Source organism: Sceloporus occidentalis, unplaced genomic scaffold (genome assembly GCF_023333645.1).
Source record: "Sceloporus occidentalis isolate IW3139 unplaced genomic scaffold, rSceOcc1.0.p SCAF_8, whole genome shotgun sequence".
NCBI lineage: Eukaryota > Metazoa > Chordata > Lepidosauria > Squamata > Phrynosomatidae > Sceloporus > Sceloporus occidentalis.
In genome coordinates, this window is record NW_028316988.1 from 1,921,871 (window position 1) to 1,935,442 (window position 13,572).

Below are 13,572 nucleotides of genomic sequence, written 5' to 3' on the forward strand. Positions count from 1 at the left end.
GGCATCAACCTTATGGACGTTTGTCATGTTTGTCCGATGCCTGACACAGACTACATCCAGACTTTAGCTGCCATGGGTCAGAAAGCTCTGGTACCACAAGCTAGAAATCTCAGGGGTCCGTGGCATTGGGCCACAGCAGTTAAAGCAGTGTCAAAGTGCATTATTTCTGCAGTGCAAACGTAACCGTAGAGGAGGGAAATCTTTCCTCCGGAGCTTACCTTGGATCCTCCTTCCAGAGGCCTAAGCGCTTGAGCACCTCTATGCTGGCCACTTCCCGGTTCAAGGTGTAAATATGGAGGCCGTGGACCAGGCCGCTGTCCAGCAGCTCCCGGCACATGGTGACGGCCAGCTCGATGCCGTAGTTCCTGATGGCCGCGTCGTTGTCCTTGATGGGTTCAATGACGTCCTTGATCTCCTGGGGGACCTCCAGCTTGGAGAGTTTTACAAGCTGTCGCAGGGAATGGTATCCCTAGAAGGGATGAAGGTGGAAATAAATGAGCATCACAAAAAAATGCCAACTGATTGTCCAGTTCCCAATTGGTCAAAACAGCTCTTGCAGAGGAAAAATCAAAGACTGACCCTAAGTCCTAAGTTAGGTAGCACCTAATTCTCTGAAGATGCCAGCCACAGATGCTGGTGAAACGTCAGGAATAAACTCTTCTAAAATATGGCCACAGAGCCTGAAAAACGCACATTAACTATGAGTGCCGGCCATGAAAGCCTTTGACTTCACATAGATTTGCCATTGGCTTCCTCTGAGGCTGAGAGTGGGGTTTGCTCCAGGATCACCCAGTGAATTTGTCCAGATTTGAACTCTGGTCTCCTGGAGTCCTAGTGCAGTACTCAAACCACTATGCTACTCTGGTTCTATGATGCTCAAAGGTTGCTAATATTTCACTAAGCCTTACCTGTATGGGGAATATTCCAGGGACGATGGGGCAGGTGATACCGATGGCTTGGCAGTCCCTCAAGAACGCGAGAAAGGTCTCTGCCCGGAAGAAGAGCTGCGTCACGACAAAATCGGCGCCGGCCGATACCTTCTCTTTCAGATGTTTCAAATCATTGGTATAACTCTCTGCTTCTGGGTGTCCTTTGGGATAGCCTTTGGGAGTCAACATAATTGAGAGAAAAAGAAAGAAAGAAAGAAAGAAAGAAAGAAAGAAAGAAAGAGCACTTAATAACTGAATTTCCCCCCTCTCTTTTACCAGAGGTTACAAAACACCTCTTTAATGTTGTGTGCCTACTAGTCATTTCTGTCTTATGGCAACCCGATCCTGGGGTTTTCTGTAGGATTTATTCTGGGGGTGACTTTCCCAGCATCACCCAATGGTTTTCCAAGGCTGAACTGGGATTCAAACCTTGGTCTTGCGGAATCCCAGTCCCATGCTCAAACCTTTATACCCCATACTGTCTCTCTACAAAACCTCTGTGCTTCACACAAATAACACCTATTTTAAATCTTAGCCAGCAGTCCCAAATGCTAATTAAAAACAAAGACTAAAATAAAATAGGATCTCTCTCGCAGGATACTGCAAAAGCATTTTGTGGATGTGGTTGGAATGAAAGTCCCAGCATCCCCAGCCAACCAAGCCCTGCAGTCCAATTACTCTGGAGTGGATTCCGGTTGATTCCCACCCCTGCCATAAAAGAAGAGAAGACCTGGTTTCCTCACCTGCCACGCAGATATCAAAATAATCATCAAACTCGTGACGGATGTGCTTCACCAGGTCGACGGCGTAGTTGAATCCGCCGACTTCCTCCTCCCATTCTTCACCAATAGGATCTGCACAAGATGGTGGCAAAAAGGAGAAAGAGAGAGAAAGAACGAGAGGTATTCTTAGTAAACTCAGTCCCCTTCACCGCAGGCTTTACTTCAATGCCTTCTGCCCCTATACTACATGCTGAGTTTCCCTTATCCGAAATGCTTGGGACCAGACATGTTTTCGATTTTGGAATATTTGTGTATATGTAATGGGACCCAAGTCTGAACATGAAATTCATTTCATATACACCTTATGCACATACCCTGGTGGTCATTTTATACACAATACTTTAAATCATTTTGTGCACGAAACCAAGTTTGTGTGTACTGAACCATCAGAAAGCAAAGGCGTCACTCTCTCAACCAACCAGCTGGACAATTTTGGATTCTGGAATATTTCGAATTTCAAAACGCTGGATAAAGGAGACCCAACCTGCATCTGTTTTAAACTTTGTAAGTCACATTGCGGTTTGGACTGGAGGAAAAAATAGGATAGCATCATTCTCATCTTCATCTTTCATGCTTTCCCGTAAGGGTCCGGGAATAAAGAAACTTGCCTTTCTATTGAATCAGATAATCGGTCCACCACAAATGGGAAACCTAGGGACTTCCTCGAGTTGTGGTACTCCAACTCCCATCAGTTCAGGTCAGCGTACACAGTGTGCATGGATGATGATAGCTGTGGTCCTGCAATGTCTTGAAGGCCACAGGTTCCCCACCCGACCCCACACCGCATGAACTAGCAGCAAGTCCCCAAAGTTTCCAGGCAAGGACTTTCCAGAAAACACCAAGAATGAAACCTGAGATCTTCTGCCTGCAAAGGAAGCGTTCTACCGCTAAGCCACAGCTCACCTCCACGGAGCGCCATGATATTCTTCAGCCCCAACCGCTTGGCTTTCTGCAAGTGTGCCGTGATAGTCTCCCGGGTCTGGTTGCAGCAGGTCATGTGGAGGACGGTTTCCAGGCCACAGTAGTTGAGCGCCGTGCTGGCCATCATCATGGAGGAGGTTTCCTTATCAGAGCCCGGGTCACCGGCCGGGTGCCAGGTGACGTCGATGAAGAGCGGGCCTCCCACTCCCATGCGGTCAAACCTGCGGGGTTGGGATCCAAACACGAGGGGTAAAAATTAGCAGGCAGTAGAGTGTTTGTGGGGGCAACCATGATTCCAAGGTGGTGGGATCAGGTTAATAAAGTCTCGCTCAGGAAACATAAGGGCATCTAGAAGGTCCCCATAATGCCATAGTAGTGGGACAGGAGCAGGTCTTCACATTGGTGACAGAAGTGGGCTGTGCCAATAAACCTACTAATTACAAATAATTAAAACACAGAGCTCAGTTGTTCATTGCTCTATTTTTTCTCCCCACCCTTCCCATCCACAGCAGCTCTGTCACCTGGAAATGAGGTTGACGGCTCCATTGGCAGTCCGTGGAGGGAAGAACTCAAGGGAAAACCACTTGTCCCCGGACTCCTGCCGCCGGCGCATCTTCTCGCGGAGACGGTCGTGTCGCTCGATGTCCAGGACGGGCGTGGAGCACCGTGAACTCTCCTTGGAGCTCTCGCTTCCGCTGCTGCTTCCGCCATCGGGCCGGGAGCTGGCAAAGCCGTTGCTGACGACGGTGAGGCCGCCATTGGCGCTGTAGGACTCCTTGACCATGGTGAGTGACCTGGGGGGGAGCAAAGAAGAAGGCAATGAAGCCAGAAACTACATGGCAATGGTGCTTTGTGCTTTGCTTTTTAAAAAATCTTGCACAGAAATAGAATCGTAGAATCGGAAGGGGTCCCAAAAGATCATTCAGTCCGGTCTCCAACTGAATGCTGGATCTCCAGCTAAGCATCCCTAGCACCCTTTTTTCAAAGATGAAAACCCACCACTTCTCTAAACCGGTCATTGGTCCCATTGCTGAACCGCTCTTACCATTGGGAGTTCCTTCTCGTGTTCAATCAAAATCTACTCTTCTGTAACAAGTACAGGTTGAATATGTTGTTTCTGTTGTTGTGCGCCTTCCAGTCATTTCTGATTTAGGGCGACGCTAAGGTGGTGAACGTATCGTGGGCATTTCTTGGCAACTTTCTCCAGAGGGGGTTTACAATGGCCATCCTCCGAGGCTGAGAGTGTGTGGCTTGTCAGTGGGTTTCCATGGCCAAGCTGGGTATTCAAACTCTGTCCTTCATAGTCCATCATCACTCAAACCATTACACCAGACTGGTTCACACAGGCTGAGTATCCCTTTTCTAAAATGTCTGGGACCAGAAGTGTTTCAGATTTGTCTTTGGATTCTGGAATATTTGCATATACAGTACAGCCAGACATATAAAAGCACTATTTTTAAGTTATCCTCCCACAAGAAGAAACTTTTAGGGGTTCACCTGATGTTCTAGATAACACCCCTTCCTCTGAGCAAGACAGCTGTAGTTCAACTAAAGTAAAAATGTCACTTTCCGCATCCAATGTTACTTCCAGTCATGTGCATTGCCCATATATTCCCGAAGCTCAAATATTAGACTTTGTGGATCTGAAGAAGGAGATTGCAACCCACAAAAGCTCAGGCGCAAACAAATCAGTCAGGCTTAAGGGTGTCGCAAGAAACTGGGTTGTTCTGTTAATCTTTAAGGGGCCGCGTGACTCTCAAGTCATATTTTGCTGCATCAGAGAAAAAGCAGCCACTCAGTTGGGGATTAAGTTTATCAAAGTGCTGAAGTAGGGAGGAAAATACCAAAGTAGGGACAAGGGAGATGGACGCATTAAATGAAAAAAAGATGCAAGACATTGAAGACTGTGTGTGTTGCATACCTTCGGGTCATTGCCAAGATTTGGTGACCCTAAGGCAAACGTATCATGGGGTTTTCTTGGCAAGATTTGTTCAAATAGGGTTTATTTTGGCTTGCCTTCGGGGCTGAGAAAATGTGACTTGCCCAAGATCATCCAGTGGGTTTCATGGCTGAGCTGGGAATCGAACCCTGGTCTCCAGAGTCGTAGTCCAATGCTCAAACCACTGCGCCATGCTAGCTCACATTAAAAATTAATGTTCTAGATGTTATGCAGGTGATATAATAAGGAAAAGTTGCTCGCCAACTGGGATGAACCAAACCACATGTTTCATCTGAGCTTTAGGAATCTATGGGCAATACACATGTTCAAACAAGAAGCCAAAACAACTCAACCGAGGCTACTGTACTTTGGACATATTGTGACCTGACCCCTTTGAAAAGACAACCATGTTGGGAAAGGCGGAAGGCAATAGGAAAAGAGGAAGACTTCATTAAAGGTGGATAGAGTCTATCATGGAAACCATGACTCCAAATTTGCAAGACCTGAGCAGGGCTGTTGGAAGTCTCTCGTTGTGTTGTTGTGTGCCTTCAAATCATTTTTGACTTGTGGCGATCCTAAAGCCTCAGAGGGAGCCATCAGGCAGACCCAGCAACATCTTGGACTGCCTGAAGGAAAAGGCCCCTCCCTCCTCAACTGTCATCTCGGCCTCAGAGGGAGCCATCAGGCAGACCCAGCAACATCAAGGTCTGCCTGAAGGAAGAGGCCCCTCCCTCCTCAACTGTCATCTCGGCCTCAGAGGGAGCCATCAGGCAGACCCAGCAACATCTTGGACTGCCTGAAGGAAGAGGCCCCTCCCTCCTCAACTGTCATCTCGGCCTCAGAGGGAGCCATCAGGCAGACCCAGCAACATCAAGGTCTGCCTGAAGGAAGAGGCCCCTCCCTCCTCAACTGTCATCTCGGCCTCAGAGGGAGCCATCAGGCAGACCCAGCAACATCAAGGTCTGCCTGAAGGAAGAGGCCCCTCCCTCCTCAACTGTCATCTCGGCCTCAGAGGGAGCCATCAGGCAGACCAGCAACATCTTGGACTGCCTGAAGGAAGAGGCCCCTCCCTCCTCAACTGTCATCTCGGCCTCAGAGGGAGCCATCAGGCAGACCAGCAACATCTTGGACTGCCTGAAGGATGAGACTTCTCCCTCCTTTAACTGTATTTTTATTGTATTAACGATTTTACTGTACACCGCTATGATCATCGCGGAATAGCGGTCTATAAATAAAACATATTATTATTATTATTATTAAAGCGAACCTATTGTGGGGTTTTCTTGGCAAGATTTGTTCAGAGGAGGTGTGCCATTGCCTTCTCCTGAGGCTGAGAGTGGGACCTGCCCATGTCATCCAGTGGGTTTCCATAGCCAAGCATGGATTCAAACCCTAGTCTCCTGCAGTGTTAGAACAACACACAACCCACTATGCTGGTTCATAGGGTGGTCGAGTGAGGAATTCGAACCCTGGTCTCCTGTAGTCTTAGCCCAATGTTCAAACCACTCCACCACGCTGGCGCATAGGGGCTGGATCTGCATCGCAGAAATAATCTAATTTCACACCACTTTAACTGCCATGATTCAGTGCGCTGGCTCATAGAGTGGTTGTAAGTCAAGGCCTGCTTAACAGCAGTTCACAACAACAACAACAAGGAAACGGGTGTGAAGAACACTATGTTCTCAGCCCCACACATACATCCAGGTCTGGACCAGTTAAGAGCCCCGGAGGGCTGTCATAATTTTTTTTAAGCTCTCAGCCATTGACTCCTTATTGGAAAAACAAGGATTTCCCCTTATGGGGCCAAGCAGAAACTGCCTACCTTTTCCAAGGTTGCTTTTTTGGCAAGAAGGTGGGATGCTTTTTATTAAACACATGCATGCTATAGGACAGAAATCTTCTCCTTGTCCCAATCCCTAGTCTCTCTTCCCCGACCAGATTCTTCTACCATCTCACCTAATGAAAATCCCAAAATGTTCTCAAAATACAAAAAGATCCCAAGCCAGATCAGCTCTGGTTGGCCCTTGGGTGGTTTTTTCATGCCTTTTGGGGTCTGGATCACTTTGTGTCAAGTTGCCTAAATACCCGGAAAGGTACCAAATCCGGTCTGATTTTGGAAACCAAGCTGGGTCAGCCCTGGTTATTACTTGGAAGAGAGGCCACCAACAAATCCCAAGTACTGGAGGCTCTACTTCAGAGGAAGGAGCTGGCAAAAGCACAATTTCTTGCCTTAGAAAACCCCATGAAATTAATGGGGTCGCCATAAGTCGACAGGTGAATTGAAGGCATGCGCGCGCACACAGACAAAGCATCAGATCCTGCGTGATCTTGGAATCCAAGCAGAATCAGCCTTGGTTAGTCCTTGGATGAGAGACCAATGCGTACCAAGTGCTCTATTTCAGTGGAAGGAATTGGCAAACCACCTTTGAGGATTCCTTGCCTAGGTAAACCTTATGAAATTAATGGGGGTCACCATACATTGACAATTGACTTGAAGACACACAGATAGGTGAAAGAGAGACCCACAAGTCATCCTATCACCCACAGCCCTGCTCAGGTCTTGCAAACTCAATGCCGCTGTGCCTTCCTTGAATGAGTCTTATCCATCAGGAATGCAATCTTTCCTCTTTCCCTCTTACCTTTCCTGAACATTATTGTCCTTTCCAGAGAGTCCTGTCTTCCTATTCCTGGGAGCAGAGTAACCTGCAAGCAGAAGTATTTAAGAATGATTAATGGACGGTTTCATTTCCAAAGGACGGCGCAACCTGCCCACACTTGCCTGGTGTCCTGATCCTTCCTGGCCACTGCCCACATATGCCTGGGGTTCCTCTCCCTCTTGGCAATCTGGCTGGCACCCTCCACTTTTATTTGCTGTCCACGCTGGCATGCAGCCAAGACCCGACCTGGACGTCCTCCTGGGAGTTTGAACTCAGCTGCACCGGCTCCAAAATGGACCCCAGCCAGCACAGCCTCTGCCTCCGCACATGCAGGCGATGTGGCAACTATAGCAATGCCTCCCAATTCCCACTTGGGTTCCCAAAAGGCAGACAAAGGCCAGGCTTTCTAGGTGCGCTGACGGCCAATCGCAGCCCCGGACTCACCTGGGGAGGGTTGGCCTCACCTGTCAATCAGAAGCCAAACCTAGCATGGCTTCCAATCCAAGGCAGCGCACTGCAAGCCCATGCCATCTGTTTGCAAGCCACACAAACAGAAGCTTTGTTTGCTGGCCGGAGCATCTCACAACAGTTTGCAAGGACTGTTTGTCTGTCTCTGTAGGGATTATGCGCCCTGGTGCCTTTTTCTGGGCCGCTGACCAGGCGGCCCAGATAATCCGACAATCTCTCCTTTGCTCTGCAAACACGTTAAAAGGAAAGCGGGGAGGTAGGCGCACTGCTCTTTCACTGAAACATGTATATTGTATGCTTCAGAGAAAGTGAGAGATCTGCGCCTGCCTTACAGAGATTTTTTGGATTGTGTTACACATATTGCGTATGTATATGTGTGCCTTTACGTCACATACACATATTCTGTGTGCGCGCGCACGCCTTCGCCTATCGACTTGCGGCTTTTCTTAGGCAGGGAAGACTCCCAGGGTTTTCCTATTTCCCTTTCCAAAGGAATCCGCCAAAGCTTTATTAAGAGCAACTATACATCTTGTAACAGTGAATGACACCTTCTTGTATGGCCTCCTCTTAAAAGGTTTTCTGGGGTGCTGAGAGTATTCAAAGATATAGCCATGTTAGTCTATAGGATCAGTACACAGAGAGGTCTTGCAGCATCTTTGAGACTAGCTGAACGAAAGAAATGGGCTGAGAGTGTGCGACTTGGTCATGGTTGTCTTTTTCACAGCCAAGCGAGGACTCAAATCCAGAGTCGGTGCAAACCACCATGCCACGCCGGCTCCGAACTCACCCCTGGCAATTGCAAATTTCATTCTTTGCCACGGAGGAGGAATACGCAAGGACAGAGGTTTACCCAGACCTCTATGCCTGGCCTCCTTCTAAGTTGGCATGAGCGGTGGAAAAATAGTACTTGCGCTCACAGATGCCAAGGAGAGGTTGGCGTCCCGAATCTTTCCTCTTCGTGGGAACAATTATCATCGGAGCAGAAGTCTCGTCCTGGACCTTCTTATGTAACAAGGAGGCAGGGAGAACTGGGTCAAAGCCAGTGTCCTCATTCCTCAAAAACAAAAGCGCAATGGGGTCTTCCATATTCCCAGGAGCGCAACAGCTCCGTGAATTAAACGCAAACGTAAAGACCTTGCGAAACCACAAACCCCAGGCCTTCATCGCACTTGTGTGATTAAACACTCCATTTTAATTTGCATTGAGAATTTGGGACAAGGTGGCATACAAGTATCCTTAAAAAGCAAAATACCCAATGCATTGCTCTGCCTTTCCGTATCTTTCCACAACAATGCAGGTTTTTAAACTACTCTATTGCAGGTGTTGTTTTTGGTTGCAGCGTGTGTTTTCCGCCTTATCTAACTTCCGCGTTCAAAGCAAAACCGACAGATCTGTCAGATCCTTTGCCTCTCTTGCAAAACATGCCTCCAAACTACATTTTCAACAAATACATGGAGAAAAACTGGTTTTTTAAACCTCATCTGGGTAACGGAGCCAACAAAACATAACTCTCGGCTGTTGTTTCTTCGTCCTCTCTTTTCCTTTCCTTTGCATTTTGCTTTGTCATTTTAAGGGGTTTCTCCTGTACTACATTTGAACTTGGTTTTATCATTCAATCCTCCCCTGGACATCTCAGTGGTTCAAATCCAGTGAAAAACAGGTTCCTCCAATTGCCTTGAGTCTGGAGTACATACATCTCTTCCACGCTTTTCTTTCTGCAATGGTCTTCACAGTCTGATATATATGAGAAGAACAAGCGGAGGTAAGCCATACCTAAACCATCTCCTAGCACTGATGCTCTCCCCATTGAATAGCATCAGTGCCTGCTTTCTATGAACAAACCTTCCCCCTAATACTGGAACTGGCCAATTGGAAGCCCTCCAAAAGCGTGGTCAGATTGCAACACCCATCATCCCCAAGCCCAACACAATTGTGAAGGTGGGAGCTGCAATCTAAAGCCACGCTGAGTGATGCAAGTTACCCAGCCCTGGACCATGACTGAAGACCAGGGTTCAATTCCCAGCTTGGCCACGAAACGCACTGGGCGACCTTGCAAGTCACACTCTCTCGGCCTCAGAGGAAGGCAAAGGCAACCGGCCTTTGAATAAATCTTGCCAAGAAAACCCCATGATAGGGTTGCCTTAGGGCTGCCACAAATCAGAAGCCACTTGAAGGCACCCAGCAACAAAAAACCTGCATTTATCTTCTTTTATGCAAGTCGAGAGGGTGGGTTTGCTACTCTTCCTCAACGCAACTTTTAAGCTGGCTGCTCTCTTGTCGCATTCACAACTTTGCATTGTAGTTTTCAGGCTGCAAAGAGGGGGAAGACCATTTCTGTATTACGCACACAAATAAGAGTCAGAAACCAGGCTCGAAAACCACAGCGGAGCATCTCCGTTTCCCCAGAGCGATCCTTCGCACCATGTCAAGAAAATGCACCCGCAAACTAAGAGTTGTGCATTACATGCAGCCCCCAAAAACTACATGCGACCCCAAAGTATTGCAAGGGGGGAACTAAAAGGCATTCTGGAGGGGTGCTGATCCCCGAAATAAGAAAAATGGGATTAAGTGTCCTCCTCCTTTCATTCCACCCGTATAAGGGGTGAAATAGGAGGGGAAGAAGGCCACGTATATATAAGGTTATGCAAGGAGAGTATTTTTGGCAATGGAAGCAGCTGCGAAAACGTGCGGAGGGAAAACTCATAAGGAATGAATGGGAAAAGAGGCGACGAAAAGCCAGGGAGAAAGGGGGGGGGGGAATAACATTACGGGGGAAAGCGAGAACGAGAGAAGAGCTAAAAGGAAAAGTCTTATCTATTTATTTAGGAAGCAAAATAATAATAATAATAATAATAATAATAATAATATTTCTGATTTTTCTGTTTGAATAGAATCAGGGAATATTGTGAGTTCTGGGGAAAGAGCAGGATGCAAATAATAATAATAATAATAATAATAATAATAATAATAGGATGAAGCGTAGAAAGATTTTAAATCCTGTTGATTATTATTATTATTATTATTATTATTATTATTAATTATTACATTTATTTAGTCTAATGCTATAAAAGAGGGGGCCTTTATGGGTCATGCCTTCTAGATGATTAATTTAAATAACTTATTATTTTAAAATTAATTTAATTATTAAATTAAATTATGTTAAGTTAGATTAAACAAACAGGTCCATATGGCAGAAAGAAGTCATTTTTAAAAAATTAGATTAATTATTTAAATTAAATCAAAATTAATTTACCATTATTAGAAATTATTTCTTTCTGCCATATGGACCTTTTGGGAGTATGTTTCAGAGTGCTGTTTTTTAATCCTGTATTATTATTATTATTAAATATAATATTATTATTAAATATAATAATAATAACAATGTTAAATATAATATTATTATTAAATATAATAATATTATATAATAATTAAATATAATAACATTAAATATAATAATAATATATTAAATATAATAGTAATATATTAAATATAATAATAAATATTATTAATAATAATAATCCTGTTTAATTATTTTTATTATTATTAATCCTGTTTTATTTGTTAAAAAATACTGATGTTTAATTCCTCTTTTGTAACTTTTGTAAATATTTATTAGTAAATTATTATTATTGTCAGCCACCTTGAATCCCATTTAGTGCAACAAATAATATATAAATTAACATTAAATAAACAAACATGGAGGAGCTGGCTGTTATTTCTCCTCATTCAGTCCCCACATCCCTCCCTCAATGCCTCTCTTTAAATGGTACTCTTAAGGGGTCTCCCATCTCATTCTCTCTTCCTCCCCCCTCCAGCCCCCGATTTGGACTCTTCCACCCCTATCTTTCCCCTGCGCTTACCTGGTCTCTGGAATCTACCACTTTCCACCGTAGGGGGGGCAGCGGCGGAAGGATTTTTTAGCCCCCTTTCTTTTGACAGCCACGAGGGAGAAAGGAGAGCGAGGAGAGGGGCGACGCACGCGCTCACCTTAAGAATCCCTCCGCCCACCTCTCCTTTCAAAAGGGCTGACGCAACTCCCAAGGCCACGCCCCCTTTTCGACTAAAAGTTTAAACCCCAATGGCGGCGCTAATGGCTTCTTCAATCTGCCCGCTTCCAAAATGGCGGCTGTTGCTTCATAGTCTCACAAAATAGGACTGTCTCTGTTGCCTGGATACCGCCTGGGATCTTGGCCTTCCATCCTTTATTTTATACATACAATTATAGTTTATTTTTTATAGATAGATACACACACACAAATATATATATATATATATAAAATAATGGAATTATTTTTATAGCTAGATACATATAGATATATATGTGTGGAATTATAGTTTATTTTTATAGAAAGATGCACATATATGATGGAATTATAGTTTATTTTTATAGGAAGATAGATACACACATATATATGGAATTAGCTTATTTTTTATAGATAGATAGACACATATATCATAGAAATATAGTTTATTTTTATAGATACACACACATACATATAATAGAATTATAATTTATTTTTATAGATACACACACATATATATATTACAGAATTATAGTTTATTTTTATAAATAGATACACTCAGAGATATAGAATTGTAATTTATTTTATAGATAGATACACGCACACATATATCATAGACTTATAATTTATTTTTATAGATACACATATACACACACACACACACATATAATAGACAGTTTATTTAGATAGATACACACACACACACACACACACACATATATATATATATATCATAGAATTATAGTTTATTTTATAGATAGATACACACACATACATATATATATATCAGTCCAAAACCTCTGGGAGACCAAAGTTTGGGAACCACTGCTCTAGACCAGGGGTAGGCAACCTTTTTGAGCCGGGGGCCAGGTTGCTGTCCCTCAGACAACTGGGGGGCCGAAGCTAAAAAATAAATAATTAAATAATTTTTTAAAAAATTAAATAAATAAATAAACCGGGACAAATGTAGGACAAAATTTTCAAATGGTGGACACGTTTTTTAAAAAAGTGGAGGACACGCGGAAAAATTTGCTGATTTTTTTTAAAAATGTTAACATAAATGCATGTTTCTGAGGCTTCTATAGACAATTGCCCCTGCGCGAGAGAGGCCAAAGGCCCCGGTGGCAATCGGCGGCAGGACCGGGCTGGGGCCGGTCCCAAGGCCTCGCCGGGCCGCATCCGGCCCACGGGCCGCAGGTGCCTACCCCTGCTCTAGACCCATGGACAGCTTCCATGCCAGAAAGAAATTGCCCCAAATAGCTAAAAATAGTAGAATTAAAATAGCTGCCCTTTGTCTTTACTTTAATCCAGAGTTTTGAACTGTAGGCCATCCCAAACTGGTTAAATGTCAAACCAGGTAAATATTTATTAACGTGGCATAGTCTCATGCGCTAGTCCAAAACTGGCATGGCGCAATCCTTGCGCCATCCATGTCCAGTGTTATGCACTTGCAAACCAAAGTGAACTTAAAAACATTTTGCCTACTTTCCAACTGTATTTGCAAACAGAGAGTACAAAGCTCTATGCACCGTTTTACTATTAGTTGATATTTAACTGAGCTAAAAGCCATTCTGTTCAGGGAAGCATTCCCAAACATTACTTGATTGGTATTTGATGTTTATTTTAATCTGGGTTGTTTGTATATTTTTGTTTAATGGCATTGCGTATTAGTTTTGTGTTATATTCCATTTTCTAGTACGTCCATTTTATTTTATTCTATTTTATTTTATGCACAGTGCTGTGTAAACCTACAGTGCTTTATAAATAAAGTTTAATGATGAGAATAATAATAATAATAATAATAACACGCTTGATTCATCGGTGTACATAGCTCTTCTCGGCTGCATCCACACT

The 13,572-nt window shown here is 44.3% G+C and overlaps 1 protein-coding gene across 4 annotated transcripts in view; it reads right to left on the reverse strand.

Moving 5' to 3' along the window:
* The window catches only part of MTHFR (methylenetetrahydrofolate reductase), a 19,930-nt gene extending 8,226 nt beyond the window's left edge, over nucleotides 1-11,704 (reverse strand). The window contains exons 1-6 of one of the 4 annotated variants that reach the window (XM_089534149.1): nucleotides 11,684-11,704; nucleotides 3,154-3,426; nucleotides 2,615-2,853; nucleotides 1,673-1,783; nucleotides 909-1,102; nucleotides 219-469 (exon numbers count right to left, since the gene is read on the reverse strand). In XM_089534149.1, the coding sequence (XP_089390275.1) occupies nucleotides 219-469; nucleotides 909-1,102; nucleotides 1,673-1,783; nucleotides 2,615-2,853; nucleotides 3,154-3,416 (1,058 nt within the window). In that variant the 5' untranslated portion in view covers nucleotides 3,417-3,426; nucleotides 11,684-11,704. The other 3 variants (XM_089534147.1, XM_089534146.1, XM_089534148.1) reach the window with 3 other exon arrangements.
* Nucleotides 11,705-13,572: the final 1,868 nt, after the last annotated feature.